At 43.6% G+C, this 15,999-nt stretch overlaps 1 protein-coding gene across 2 annotated transcripts in view; it reads right to left on the reverse strand.

Annotated features, from left to right (window-relative positions):
* The window catches only part of ATF6B (activating transcription factor 6 beta), a 64,643-nt gene extending 54,984 nt beyond the window's left edge, over positions 1-9,659 (reverse strand). For both annotated transcript variants that reach the window (XR_003941511.1, XM_030197299.1), the window contains exon 1: positions 9,533-9,659. Coding sequence is in view for 1 of the 2 variants with exons in the window: in XM_030197299.1 (XP_030053159.1) it covers positions 9,533-9,608 (76 nt within the window). In the remaining variant the exon portion in view is untranslated. The remainder of the gene's footprint in view (positions 1-9,532) is intronic.
* Between the last annotated feature and the right edge of the window lie 6,340 nt (positions 9,660-15,999).

Consider the following 15,999-nt stretch of genomic DNA (forward strand, 5'->3'; position numbering starts at 1 on the left):
GAGTTCCTATAATTCCTAGGTTACTTAATATCACCAGGATCCGCACAAAATCTCAGCAGTAAGAGAATGGCCGATCCTGAGGGACAAGAAGGAGGTGCAACACTTTTTGGGTTGCACAATTTTCTGACAGTGATTCATTCAAGGATTCTCCAAGTTGATGGCCCTGCTGACAGAGATACTGAAAAAGGGAACTCTATTCAAATGAACCTTTGAACAGCAACAGGCCTTTAACCCCCACATTCTATAAAGGTTGCCCAAATTTAGGTGCGATCCTGAGTTGACATGGAACTAATGAGCCAGTAACACTCAATAATTGGCTACTGACAATCAATTATTGACATTGACACTAATTTGGAGCTGCTCACGCAACTGCCTATGCTTAATTCTATAAAGAACCGTGCCTAAATTCTGTGTGCAAAGGGTGTGGCCATGGAAGGGATATGGGTGGGTCTTCAGCATTCCCAAAAGTTATGTGCAGAGTTACAGAATTGGGGGGGGATGTGAATCAGGATTTAGACCTGGTTTCAGCAGGCATTAAGTCCTGGTGCCTAATTTAAGTCATGGGAATCAGCACTCATCCCACAGTGCCCTTTATACAACAGCACTGATTTTTCCCAGTACCTACTTTTTGGCGTCATTTACTGAATCCGGCCCTAAGTATCTAAAGGAACATCAACCCTAATTCTGGTACGTCCTGATCCATAGCTACCATTTGTGGTAGAAGCAGCTGTAGTTCCTCAAGTGGAGGAGTGGCCTAATGATTAGTGTAGTGGGTTGCAGATCTGGGGAACTGGGTTCAATTCCTGCTGCCTGATAGTCGGCAGTAGGTTGAGATCCTGGGGAACCAGGTTCAATTCCCTCTGCAGCTCTGTGTGACCCTGGGCAAGTCACTTAACCATCCATCGCCCCAGGTACAACAGTAGTACAATGACTTACTTAGACTGTGAACCCACTGGGGACAGACCCAGTACCTGTAAAATGAAACCGTAAACTGCTTAAGTCTAAGCAGTATATAAATACTTAAATGAATGAATGAATGAAAAATGAACTGCAGATGTCATTCTATCCTAGAGAAGGGCACTGTCCATGTCAGCTTCCAGGAGTAAGAGACACAGCACCAGAAACAAAATAACACAAATATGATACACTGCTGTTGGCGACAGAGATGGGATTTGAAAAATGACACTATCTGGAGGGGGTACGTTATGCACAGATTCCAAAAACTTTAGAGTTTGTAAAGCTTATGCGAAATGTGAACTCCAGCCATGCATGCTGGTCATTGGAGACGTGCACAGACAAAAAAAAATTTCTGTTCAGTTTTTCGGATTCTCAAGATTTTTTTTTTTTTTTGTTAGTTTCAGATGTTCATTTTAATAAAACATTTTTATTGCACACCAGAACTTTTTAACATGCATAAATCAACTGTATACTTGTGAATTCGCAAGTTAATGCACATGAAATAAACTTTGCACGTATTATTTTTTTTAACCTATGCTAATCAGTCATCAGTTTTCTGTGATCCATCCCTGCTCTTGATACACACATGGCTAGGGGAAGTTCTCCTTACTATACACAGTTACAAGATGCTTTCTTCAGGTGCGTCGGTCTATACGAGAGAGGTCTAGGTTAAGGAAGGGAAGGGGGTTCTAGGACATGGAGCCCTACAAAGGCTACAGGTGCCAGTGCCGAAACGACGACCTCAGCTTGGAGAAAAGGCGGCTGAGGGGAGATATGATAGAGGTCCATAAAATAATGAGTGGAGTTGAATGGGTAGATGTGAAGCGTCTGTTTATGCTTTCTAAAAACACTAGGGGGCATGCGATGAAGCTACAATGTAAATTTAAAACGAATCGGAGAAACCTTTTCTTCACTCAACGTGTAATTAAACTCTGGAATTCGTTGCCAGAGAATGTGGTAAAGGCGGTTAGCTTAGCGGAGTTTAAAAAAGGTTTGGACGGCTTGCAAAAGGAAAAGTACATAGACCATTATTAAATGGACAGTGAAAATCCACTATTTCTGGGATAAGCAGCACAGAATGTTTTGTACTTTTTTGGGATCGTGCCAGGTATTTGAGACCTGGATTGGGCACTGTTGGAAACAGGATGCTGGGCTTGATGGATCTTTGGTCTTTCCCAATATGGCAATACTTATGTACTTCCCCGCCCAAATTACACAGAGAAACTACGCCTACGTTATGGGGCATTCGTCTCCTAATGAAAAGATGCTTCTTTCTAAGCTGCGACTCCTTATAGGCTGGACGTCCACACGCTAATGCTCCTGGCAGCGGAACTAGCTCTTTCACAGCCACTTCCTCTTTCTGCCAGAGGAGCTGTTACCTGCAGAGAAGGGTGGTAGCCTGCGCATTGCTGAGGCAGTTTTCTGTCCCGCATTCACAGCTAAGGAGGTAACAATAATAGAAGTCAGAGCTTAGGCTATGTTAAGTACATTGTAAACAAAGGCAAGCGTCCAGGAGCAGTGTGTGTGTAACCATAACCGGATATGAGCAAATAGACAAAGCCCTGCCACAGAAAGCAAATACATGAAGATATGACAAAATTTACAACAAATTTCTCCCTACACTACAGCACACACAAAGCATGCAAACCACAACAAGAAGACACATAACACACAACAAGCATGGGTGAAAAAGACTGCCAAAGGCAGTTCCCAGTAAAAAGGATTCAGCTATGCTTGAGCATTACCAGGCTATTGCCACAGTCCAGCCTGAGCCTTAATAAGTATGGAGGAAATTAGGGCAGGGGAGGGCTCAACGGGTGATCTGTGGTGGGATATATTAAAGAAAGTCTGCAGGCAGACCTGCCTCTAATGACTTTCAAAAACAGGCAACAGCTTGGACTCGAGATTTGTAGTTTGATTTATTGAAAAATCATCTCTGTAAACCACTTCTTAAATCAACTTCTGTGATCAAGCATAACATATCCCCCAAAAGAGCATTTCAGATGAAAATCACACTTAACAGTAAATGCTCTACATTTGGCCATATGTTTTGGTCATGTCCAAACTTTTTGGGTATTTTTCGTTTGCAGCTATCCCTGCAACCACAAGTCTTTCCGTTTGACCTTTATGATAATGTTACTCCTAAACCGGCCAAAATCAAGCGTATTTTCTTGCTTTATACGTTTTCGACTGCAAGATGGACAATTTTGAGGCAGTAGCTAAGTGACGTACCTCTCAATGTGGCTTAACCTTTTATGTGCTGTTATGATTATGCAGCAATACAAAGGAGGCTGGATTCTTCCTGCATGTTGAAGACATTTTCAGCAAATATGCAAAACTTTATGGCATGTTAATCTATAGTTATTTAAGATTCAATTACAATTTTTTGTTTTCACTCTGACTTGAATAAGATTACATCAAGTCTGGGAGTTCCTGTGCTTTCATCTAGAAGGAGGGGGAAGGGGGAGAGGGGTGAAAATGGATTGACAAAAATGAAAACTGTGATAATATTGTCATGTTTGGTTGCAATAAATATTATAAAAAAAAAAAAAAAGAAAACAAGGTTGCAGACACAGGATGGGCAGCTCAGCTTGTCAAAAGAACGGGAAGCTTCCCAGGAACTATCTACACGCACCATTCACTCAGCGTGGGCTTGAATAATCATGCACAGCTCAAACTGCTTCCTCAAGAAATGAAAATGCTTCTAGCAGCAGAGAAAGGCAGCCGGACACATACAGGGCACGGTTCCTAATTATGGAAGTATATCAAAGAAGTTCTTGGCAATAACTCAAAGAATGAGGGTTGGACAGTGCACTACTGGTAATAATAGTGCAGAGAAGGGTACATCTTGGACTGAACGGGATTCGTTTCTCAAGGGTGTGACTACCAAGATGCTTACAGAACCATGCGTTTATTTCTACTTCCCCTTCCCCGCTGCGTGGGCCACTAAATAAAATGGATAGTGCTGAGGCTGGACTCATCTCTGCCTCTTTCTCAACCCCTGCAAATATGTAAAAGGCAACTTTAAGAAAAGGTTTGGGTAAACCTCTTGGAAAACAGATCCACTAATGATTATTAGCTAGGGAGTCACCACCTCTTACTTCTGGCAATCTGTCAGGTACTTCCAAGCGACCCGGAATAGTTCCTTTCAGAAACAATGATGGGCTCAATGAATTATTAGCCTGACCCAGCAAAGTAGTCTCGCTGGGTCAAGAGAACCTCTACACACACATATACAGGATGAGGCATAAAAAAAGTAACCCCCTAGAGGATTTTTACTGTTTTCTCAGCAATCGCTTAGAATTTCAACGTGAAATTTTACAGCTTTATTGTTACCATCTACATTTATGTGCTGAGTGGAATGAGATTATCATTAAGCATGGCAAAGTTACAGATTTTTTAATGCGACCACCCAGCGATTTTCACACATTCAAAAATGTTTGCACTGTATTCTATTCTATTTGTGTTTTGTATACTCCCCGTTATTCCAGTAAGGATTCACAGCAGTTCACAGACTAAGAAGTTCTCTACAATTGAGGGCTATACAATTAATCAATTATACAGTCAGTATCTTAACTTCCCCACAACTTTTCATATGGCAAACGTTTCAGTTTCATTTTCAATAGGTAACATGTTTCAAAGCCTCACCCTTGAAACAGAAAGGAATCTTCATAGACTTTAAGCGTATATATTTTTAAAAATAGGATAACCTAATTGTAAAGCTACCATTTAAAAAAAAAAAGAAAAACACAGGGTATCAGACAGTAATGTAAACTTTTGTACAAAGGACCAGTGACCTCCAAATTCGAAGGACCTTAACACAGAAATATGACGGCAAATAAAGGCAGAATGGCCCATCCAGTCTGCCCATCCTCCATAACCACTAACTCATCCTTTTCCTAAGAGATCCCATGTGCTTATCCAATGCTTTCTTAAATTCTGACACAGTCCTCGTCTCCACGACTTCCACCGGGAAGCCATTCCACGCTTCCACCCTTGGACTACTATGTTTGGGGAGCAATGTTGGAGGCCTATCACATAGTAACATAGTAAATGACGGCAGAGAAAGACCTGAACGGTCTATCCAGTCTGCCCAACAAAATAAACTCATTTTACATGGTATGCGATACTTAATATGTATACCTGAGTTTGATTTGTCCTTACCATTCTCAGGGCATAGACCGTAGAAGTCTGCCCAGCACTCTTCTTGTACTAAAGGTTCTGAAGATAACGTCGAAGCCCCTTAAAATTTACACTCCAGCCCATCCATATCTATTCAGTTACGATCGGGGCGTAGACTGTAGAAATCTGCCTAGCACTGGTTTTGCTTCCCAATTACCGGCGTTGCCACCCAATCTCTTCTAAGCTCTACCCAAAGCCACAAACAATCGCTGAACTCAAGGAAGCGCTGCAGATCTGGGGCAGCCTGTCACAGGGACCGACCGACCGACAAGGCTGTTATGAACTTCCTAAAGTGACTGAAGGCCTGTATTAAAGCTAGGGGTGGACAGTATGAGCCTTCTCAGTGACTGCAGTGAATTGTATCGTTTGAATGATGTTATTTTACTGTGTTTTAGTTCAAACAGTTTTAACACGCAAAAATCGCTAGGTAGTAACGCCAAAATGTCAGTAACATCAACATAGCTTAATTATGTAGAACTCCTAAATTATGTAGTACTCCTCATTGAAATTCAAAGCAGTTGCTGAGAAAGTGGTTAAAAACGCTAGAGGGTTGCTTTTTTTTTTTTTTTGCCTCACCCTGCATATTCTAAATCATGCTAATTCAGCAGGTTCACCTAGTGCCGTCATCCATACAAATCCCCCAAACAACACTTTCTCTGTATAAAAACTGGGCTAGATTCAGTAGATGGCACTCAAAAGTGAGCATGGGAAAAAATCGGCGTTAAGTGAGATTCTATAAAGGGCACTTCCCCTTTATAGAGTTGCAGTTAAGCGCCAATCTCACACCTAACTTTCGGCATCAGACTTATGCCTGCAGAAACCAACTTTAAATGCTGATGCACCACTTAGGTGTGTTCAGGTAACACAACAATAACATAAGAACAGCCATACTGGGTCAGACCAAAGGTCCATCTAGCCCAGTATCCTGTTTTCCAAACAGTGGCCAAGCCAAGTCACAAGTACCTGGCAGAAACCCAAATTGTGGCAACATTCCAGAACCCCAAAGAGTAACAAGATTCCGGAATCATAACGAGCAAGATTCCATGAAGAATCTCAAAGAGTAGTAAGATTCTGGAACCCTAAAGAGTAACAAGATTCCATGTAGAACCCCAAAGAGTAGCAACATTCAATGCTACCAATCCCAAGGCAAGCAGTGGCTTCCCCATGTCTGTCTCAATACCACACTATGGACTTTTCCTCCAGGAATTTGTCCAAACCCCTTCTATACCCAGATACCAGCTAACTGCTGTCACTACATCCTCCAGCAATGTGTTCCAGAACTCAACTATTCGTTGAGTGAAAAAATATTTCCTCTTATTGTTATCTACAATGACTGTGAACAAGATAAGTTTGCACATACTTGGTCTCCAATATAAAGAAATCTATCTTGGCAAAACTTGAAAAAAAAACAATTGAATGGGATGCAAACAAACCAGGCTATAATCTATTTAGGAAGGATAGAGATGGTCGTAAAGGTGGAGGAGTAGCTCTGTATGTGAGAAATGATATCGCAGCAACTGAAATGACAGGGACCTGGGGAAAGGAAGAAAAGATATGGGTCACCTTAAAAAGAGATGATAGAACCTCTGTCCACGTGGGTGTTGTCTACAGACCCCCCCCCCCCCCCCCCGACACAATTGGAGGAACTAGATAAAGATCTGATCGCAGATATTCAAAAGTTGGAAAGAAGAGAGAGGTGCTGTTGCTAGGAGATTTCAATCTGCCGGATGTAGATTGGAAGGTTCCATCTGCGGAATCGGAAAGAAGTAGAGAGATCGTGGATGCTTTTCAAAGTGCTCTGCTCAGACAAATTGTGACGGAACCCACGAGGGAGGGAGTATAAGTCGTTGGTGAGGCCCCACCTAGAGTATTGTGTTCAGTTTTGGAGGCCGTATCTTGCTAAAGATGTAAAAAGAATTGAAGCGGTGCAAAGAAAAGCTACGAGAATGGTATGGGATTTGCGTTACAAGACGTATGAGGAGAGACTTGCTGACCTGAACATGTATACCCTGTAGGAAAGGAGAATCAGGGGTGATATGATATAGACGTTCAAATATTTGAAAGGTATTAATCCGCAAATGAACCTTTTCCGGAGATGGGAAGGTGGTAGAAGTAGAAATGAGATTGAAGGGGGGGGGGGGGGCAGACTCAAGAAAAAATGTCAGGAAGTATTTTTTCACAGAGAGAGTGGTGGATATTTGGAATGCCCTCCCGCGGGAGGTGGTGGAGATGAAAACGGTAACAGAATTCAAAAATGCGTGGGATAAACATAAAGGGATCCTGTTCAGAAGGAATGGATCTTCAGAAGCTTAGCGGAGATTGGGTGGCAGAGCCGGTGGTGGGAGGCGGGGCTAGTGCTGGGCAGACTTCCACGGTCTGTGCCCTGAAAATGGCAGATGCAAATCAAGGTCAGGTATACACAAAAAGTAGCACATATGAGTTTATCTTGTTGGGCAGACTGGATGGACCGTGCAGGTCTTTCTCTGCCATCATCTACTATGTTACTATGTATAGTGGCACACTTAGCCTCTAAAACACATCTCGAAATCAAAGATTAGAGGTATATGATGTACACACCAAATTGGTGTCCGTAAGTACTCGAAAGCTAATATTTTCAATGGCCGCATGCTAATAACAAAATTAGCTGATGGCCATTCATTTTTTTAAAAATTTCAGAAAATCGTCCATTTTCCAGCTGCAGTAAAAATGGCCTCCGTGCACAGGAAAGACTGATGTAGTAACAAGCTAAGTCCAGTTTTTACCGCAGCTTAGTAAAAGGACCCTGAAATGAGCTACATACATTGTTGTGGATAACATTTTTTATATAATTTTTTTGGGCTTTGACATTTACTATTAAAATGTGTTCTTTGGACTTCAAAATATTTTCCACAGCATGATCGGTACAACGCTCTCTGTGACATCTTGGTAATTACACACCTTCTCATAAGAAGTCTCAGATTTCTACATTATTTTCTGAAGTTTTTGAAGGACACTAGCCCTGGTTAAAAAAAATTCTGATCCTTTGCTTTCATTTTTGATGTCTGAAGATTTGTTTTCTGGGTGAAGTGTGCCACTCGGTATGTTTTTGTTTATTTCAATTTTTCCAAGAAACAGAACCAGTGCAAGGGTGGTGGACAACCTAGACAAATCTTCAGCCTATCACCTTCAATTAACTTTCAGACCCCTAGCTTCCAGCCCTCCAACGATTATGATAAACTCAACAATCATGATAATCACACAACATCCTATAACAATGGAGGTTAAAGCATGTGTTGAATCAACACTGTTGATGCTTTTCTGAGTTTGTGTGGCTGTCAGGACCTGTTGTATTGATTTGACTGCAGCTGTTCTTTGCTGCCCCCCCCCCCCTCTCCTCCAAGAAGCTGTTGCCCTAGGCGAGCACCTAATGGTTGGGGCGTTGGGCTGGCCCTGCCAAGCTAGTTTGTATAAACTGGAGACACAATATATGCAAATTGTCATCATGCATATTCATTGTGGATATCCTGAGAACCAGACTGGTTGACAGATTTCCAGGCACAGTTGGAAAGCTCTGGTTATTGTCCTTGGGACACACTTAGCCAGTCAGGTTTTCAGGATGCCCACAATGAATATGCATGAGATAACGTGCATGCCCTACCTCCACTGTATGCCAATTTATCTCATGCATATTCACTACAGTTATCATGAAAACCAGCCTGGCTAGGTGTATGCCAAGGACTGGTTTAAGAACCCGTCAAGTTGCGGCCAATAAAGTTTTCTGGATACCCACACTGAATACGCATGAGAAAAACATGCATTCATTCAGTGCAAGCAATGCTTGCAAATTAATCTCATGAATATTCACTGCAGGTATTTTGAAAACGTGACTGGCTGGGATTCCCCAGGACAAGTTTGGGAGCCAATGCTGTAACCCGACATAAAGACATGAGTACAGCTTGCATCACCAGCACAGTAGCTATTTAATCTACTATGTTATGTTACCAGTGTTATAAGTACTGTTCCTGCCACAGCAGGGGGGGGGGGGGGATTTTCAGGATATCCACAATGAATATTTATAAGACAATTTTGCATGCACTACCTCCATCGTATGCAAATGCATCTCATGCATATTCATTGTGGGTATGCTGAAAACCTCACTGGCTGAGTGAGTACCCTTGAGCTAGGAATAATTAATACCAGCAGCATTATTACTGCCAGTAATAACAGTGATAGCAAGATTATATACTGGTACTCTTAATGATATTTCGGCATGTTCCCCTCCCCCACGTTCCGTGTTTTGGACGAAGGCAGCAGATGCCCAAGGTTACCCTACCTACCCCCTTGCACTATACCTCGCTCTATACCCTCCCTCTCCTATAGCGCTAAAATGCACTTCCGCTTCCGGTTTCCTCACCCCAGTCCTCGTTGCTGAGCAGGTTATCCCGGAAGAAGCGGCTGTCCAGCTCGCTGATATACAGTTCGGTGCCCATGGCTGCGACGGCGACTCCGGGTCACTGTCAGGCTTTTCTGGCCCAACGCCTCCGCTGTACTTCCGGCCTGTGACCAATCCCGGCCCGCCCCGGCCACCATCTCCCGGAGCAACCGCCAATCAGCGTCCAATCCCATGGCTCATGTCCCCTCCCCCTGCAGCTGTGCTCGCACCTACGACCATCCCCAGCGCCCATTGGTTAGAATGGGTTGATTGACGGGCACAGGAAAGAGAGCGGGAACGGAGCACGCACGTGTGAGTGTGAGCTGAGTTTGAGAATCTGATCCATTATGTGATGATCTGAACACGGAGGGTTTAATGAATGAAGCCAGCAGGCGGAGTTTGCCGGTGCTTTAGTTCACTCAAAATAATAGCAAAAGCTTATTAGAAATAAGGGACTGCCTATGCGTGGTCATTTGTAAAAAGTCTAACACTATTCCTTGGGGTAGGCGGTGCCTTAAAAGGTGGAGGATAAGGGATTTTTTTTTAATAATTTGACAGCTTTCTTGATTATTTGAAAGCTTCCCATATCTAGATATAAATATCATAAAATAAAAATATCACAAACAGCTTAAAACACTTCCCTGATTATTTCACCAAATGAAGGCATGCCGTCAGCAATTCAGTTGGCAAACTATTTTAGGGAAAAAATCCTGTCACATCGCTACTCGCTCCCCCTGTGCGCCTCTAATATAGATGAATTTCTCACCGACCTTGCGGTCAAAGTCCAGCTGGCCGCTTTTGGACTACCTTTGGCACTGTCTCTACTGCAAAGGTCTCCCTAACCATTCGCAAATTCTCTAAAACGCACTGCAAACTGGACAGCTGTCCAAACTACCTGCTCCAATCAGTGCCGGAGTGTTTTATGGCCGACTTCACCTCCTATCTGAACTCCATGCTCCAGCAAGGGCACTTCCCCCACCGATCACGGTAGCATTCTCCTTACACCAATCCAGTGATGGTGAACCTTTTAGAGACGGAGTGCCCAAACAGTAACCCAAAATCTAATTATTTATCACAAACTGCCAACAGGGCAATTTAACCTGATTAACAGGTGTTGGTACTCATTATGGGCGAGGTCACATTTGACTCCACCCCCTTACACCAGCCATAGCGCATATAAACAGACATCATTGAAAATATTATATTAGTATAAGAAAAAAAATAACATGATTTTTTTTCATTATAAATCATTTCTGTAAACTGTTACAGCTCCAGTGTACCCAGTGCAAAATAAGACAGCAGATGTAAATTCTCAAATTGGACATATTCCAAACACTAAAATGAAAATAAAATTATTTTTTCTACCGTTGTTGGCTGGTGGTTTTGTTTTTCTATCCATATTGGTCCGAGTCTCTGCTTCTGCTGCTCTCTATCTGTTCTCTTAACTCCGTTTCCAGGCTTCCTTTCCATTTATTTCTTTACTTTCCTCCTTTCTTCTTCATTTCTTGCCCTCCATCCATAAGTAAAAGCTGGATCCCCCTCTGTGAAATTGACTGGAGGAGGTAAAATGTGGATCCATCTTTTGCCTATTTTCTCCATCCATGTGCAGTTTTTCTCCTCCCTGCCCTCCCCTCCATCCACCCATGTCCAGCCACCCTCTTCTCCCCCCTGCCCTCCCCTCCTGCCACCCAGCATCAAGCACCAGGCACACCTCCCTCCCACCCAGCATCAAGCACACTTCCCTCCCACCCAGCACCAGGCACCAATAATCCCTCCCTCCCTCCCACCCAGCATCAAGCACCAGGCAGGCATCCCTCCCTCCCTTCCACCCACCCAGCATCAGTCATCCCACCTGGCACCAAGCATCCCTCCCTGCCTCCCACCCACCCACCCACCCAGCATCAAGCACCAGGCATCCCTCCCTCCCACCCAGCATCAGCCTTTCTTCCCTCCCTCCGAGCACCAGGTCGCCCCCCTCCAAAATTTAAAACTCATACCTGCGCGGGGTTAAGGCAGCGTCGGCAGCGACAGCAGCAGTGAAAAGTGTGCTGGCTCTGCGCACCTTCCCTTCTGTCTCTCAAGCTCTGGTCCCGCCCTTGCGGAAACAGGAAATGAGGGCGGGACCAAAGCTTAAAAGACAGAAGGGAAGGCTGAAGGCGCGCCGAGCCAGCCCAGCACGCTTTTCACTGCTGCTGTCACTGCCGACGCCACCTTAACCCCGAGCAGGTATGAGTTTTAAATTTCGGAGGGGGGGTGGGAACTGGCTGAGGTGACGGCGCGCGTGCCAGCAGAGAGGGCTCTGCGTGCTCTCTCTGGCACGCCTGCCATAGGTTCGCCTAGCATAATATCTAACTACCGCCCTGTTGCCACTATCCCGCTGCTAGTCAAGACTATGGAGAGCTTGGTCAATTCACAGCTCACTATCTGGATAAATTCTCTATTCTCCATGCCTCCCAATCCGGGATCCGGTCTCACCCCAGTACTGAGACAGTTCTGGTCACTCTCCTTTCCAACTTTAAGAAGGAAATTTCAATTGGGAAAAACATCTTACTTCTACAATTTGACATGTCCAGCGTGTTCGACATGGTGGACCACAACCTCCTTCTTACCCTGCTATCTGAATTCGGCGTTGGAGGCTATGTCTTAGAATGATTTAGGGAATTTCTGTCGTCGGTCCTATCAGGTCAAAGTCCATTCCTCTAATTCGCCGCCTTGGAGATCCCACTGTGGAGTCCCTCAGGGCTCCCCCCTGTCACCTACCCTATTTAATATTATGATGTCTCCACTTGCTGCAGCCCTATCCAACCATGGCCTGCACCCGTACATATATGCAGATGATGTAACTATCTATATTCCCTTCTGATCTTCTGTAACTGAAATCTCTGACGCCATACAGAATAGTTTTGCCATCATGGCCAGCTGGGCGAGCGCATTTAAGTTCAAGCTAAACAAAGAAAAAACCCAGTGTATCATTCGCTCCTCTCAGTTCACTAAATCTATCCCAGGCACGATTTCTGCACTGGGCTTCTCCATCCCTATATCGCAGATAAACTGAAGCTCCTTGGTGTCATTCTGGATTCCCACCTGTCCCTCGACCTTCAGGTATCAGCCATTATGAAGAGAATGTTCCTCTCCATGCGCTCGCTCAAACGTATCAAGCAGTTCCTTCCGTTTGACCTTTTCCGGACTCTAATCCACTCTCTAGTGTTGAGCCACTTTGGCTACTGCAATGGGATTTACACCGGATGCAAAGTACACACCCTTAGGAAACTCCAGACAGTGCAAAATACGGCAGCGAGATTACTATTTGGTAAATCTCGGTTTGAAGCAGCAAAACCTCTGAGAGAGAAGCTCTACTGGCTCCCAATAAAGGAACATATTGAATTCAAAATCTGTGCTCTCACCCACAAGATCATAAACGGGCATGCTCCAGTTTATGTGTTCAGCCTGACTGACCTCCCTCCTAGAAATTCCATAAAGTCGTCTCGCACTTATCTTAATCTCCACTATCCTAACTGCAGGAATCTCAGATACATCTTGCTCTTCGCCTCCACGTTTTGCTTTGTGAGCCCTCGTTTCTGGAATGCTCTACCATTGTCATTAAAAGAGACTGCCGACCACACTCTTGTTTAAGAAATTCCTCAAGACTTATCTCTGTGACAGAGCCTACCTCCACTGTTACTTAACTGCCTGCTGTCCCTCATTTGTTTCCCCTGTTGTCCCCCCCCCCCCCATGTTGATCCCTATTCTGCCCTGAATTAGTATGTTGTTATTTCTTTAACTGCTGTTAGCCACATAGAGCCTGCTATGTTGGAAATATGTGGGATATAAATGTTCTCAATAAATAAAAAGTATTGTAACTGGTCAAAACACGTAATAAACTTTGTATTTTGTGCTTTTTCAACACTCTTCTATACAAAACAGATGGCCACATTTCAGTGAGGATATCCCGTTTCCTGACGGGTTCAGCTTAACTTGCTGTAATCTGCCTTGGGAAGGTGTTTATAAAGGTGGAATATACTGAAATTAGATGGAGGTAAAATTCAACTTGCCTTTCATTGGGGCACAAGGAATCACATCATCTGTTTTGGAGAAGTTTACATTTTAGATACAGGGACAAGTGGTTTTATGACAAAATAATAGAAGATTATATATATATATATTTGGTTTCATGCAGATCTCTTTTATTTAAACATAACTAAATGGGCTATAAGCCCCTAATGCAGTCCATTGGTTTTCTTAATTTTTTTTTTCTTGTGCTGACTTATACAGTGCCAAAACTGAAAACTCTTATCTTTTCTATCTGGTGGATAATAAAAGTTGCTCATTGTGAACACTATCCACCCTAAAAGGTTGTCTTTTGGCTGTACATGAGGAATTGTAATATTGAATAAATAAGTGTATGTTTGTGTCCCTAGTCATGTATTCAAAGTTTATATAATCCTTTCAAGAAAGCCAGTTAATCATTTAACTTACTAGTAGAACATAACCACAGAGGCAAGATAGGGTCGCATTTTCAATATGGTAATACTAGAGCTTACCCGGCGGTAAACAGAAGGGCCCACGCTGCATGCCTACCGCCTGGATAATGCACAAAACGTTACCGCTAAAATCAATGGGTGACAGTAAAGTCTCAGGCCAAAAATGGCCATGCGCTTGTTTTTATTTTGCCGCATGTCCATTTTCCGGACCCTTTTCTAGGACATGGTAAAAACTGGCCCGGTGCCCGCCCAAAAAGACGTGCTCGCACTGCCGCAGGCCACTTTTTGCCACAGCTTAAGGTAAAAGGGCCCCATAATGCACCAGGGTGTGGTAGTCAGAAATGCACCACTGTCCCAAAATCTCCAGCCTGGAACTGGGTAAGTTGGGATCTTTAGCATCATGGCTTCTTGGCCCAGGGTTTTCACATTGCTAACAGCAACAGTTGCTGTGGCTTGAACCCAGCACCTGCCACCTGGGCCTGGACGCAGAAGTAGTTTCTAAACTTTAGGCGGGTGTTTCTTCTAAGGTTCCCATAATGCTGAGCAATGATGACATCCTCATAAAACCCTCATTTACATTGTGATATCATACTGAGCCCATGAATTAAAATATCCAGTAACACAAACGAATATGAGCCCCAACTTTCAGGCCCATAATCACAGATGATGAGAGGTCAGGAAAGCATTTTAAAAGAAAGAAGCAGGGCTTTCTATCGCCAGGGGCAAAGGAAAAGATGTGTGTGTGTTGGGGGTGGGGTGGGCAGGGCACAGCTAACAGAATGCTCCTCTCTCACAACTTGTGAGCACTATCAGAGATAATTCTACACAAAAGAAACAAGACACGTTCTTTCTTTCACTCTCCCAACCTTCCAATCAAAGTCAGAGATTTTACACACAAAGAGCCAGTGCAACCAGACCAGACCATTGTGTATAGTTCATGCAAAAGCTCCTGTTATTTCCTTTGCTCATAATTTCAGAGAGGAACACTCTCTTTGAGCTGTGGCAGTCACATTTCCTGCTCTCAGGGGGCTGCCCTTGAACTTCTGGGGTCCAAGGATGGTGCCCTGCTACAACACCTGCCCTCAGCCACTCTTCAGTTCTAGTGTAATTAATTCCTAGACACCAGGGTTTTTTTCTTCTTCTCACAATTGTATTTTAAGTTATTCACTATTTGGAGCAGAATTATATCAGAGACAGATGTCTCAAACTGCTTATAGTATAAAACTCAGATTTCTTTGTGATGTCCGTCAATTAAGCCTTTGCAACCCTCCTTCTCCTCCCTGCACCAAGAACATTGTTCCCATCTGAATTGCTGCTGTTCCTAAAACAAGAGGATTGCCTCATGAGAGAGTAATTCTGAATTTTGAGCAGGTACCTGATTTGCCACTACCTTATCAGTATTTCTTTAAGAAAAATAGCTTCTTTTTAATACATACATATACTGTAATTCTGTACCCAGAATGGAACGGATGGATGGACATTGAGTACCCAAGGCAAAGTGCCACTGCCCAAATTCTGTACAACTCCCACTGCCCAAATTCTGGGCAACTCCCACCCTGCTTACTTGTGAGTCGATTTTAATCCTTACTGTAAGGATTAAAATTAACACCTGCAGCCAGCAAACTCTAATTCTTCCCCAGCCACTCCCCTCATGAAAATGGCATAAGCTCATGACATCACAGTTTATAATACAAGAACAGGAAATGTGATGTCATCAGCAGTGGCCACCGTCTCCCCCACAGCCTGCTAGGAGTGATTGGACTTCATATCCCAAGCAGGGAGCACCATAAAATTAGTAAAGGAAGACATCATCAGTTCCTGACATGCCCCCATCAAAAATCTCTCAGAAACTAGCATGTATGATGTCACTGATGCCTTTCTTGACAAGACGTCTGCCCAAGGGGAACTGAAACGAGATCCATAAACTATGATACAAAGTTTGCATTGTTCCTTCTGGCAAACTGAAAG

Source organism: Microcaecilia unicolor, chromosome 3 (assembly GCF_901765095.1).
Source record: "Microcaecilia unicolor chromosome 3, aMicUni1.1, whole genome shotgun sequence".
Classification (NCBI taxonomy): Eukaryota; Metazoa; Chordata; class Amphibia; order Gymnophiona; family Siphonopidae; genus Microcaecilia; species Microcaecilia unicolor.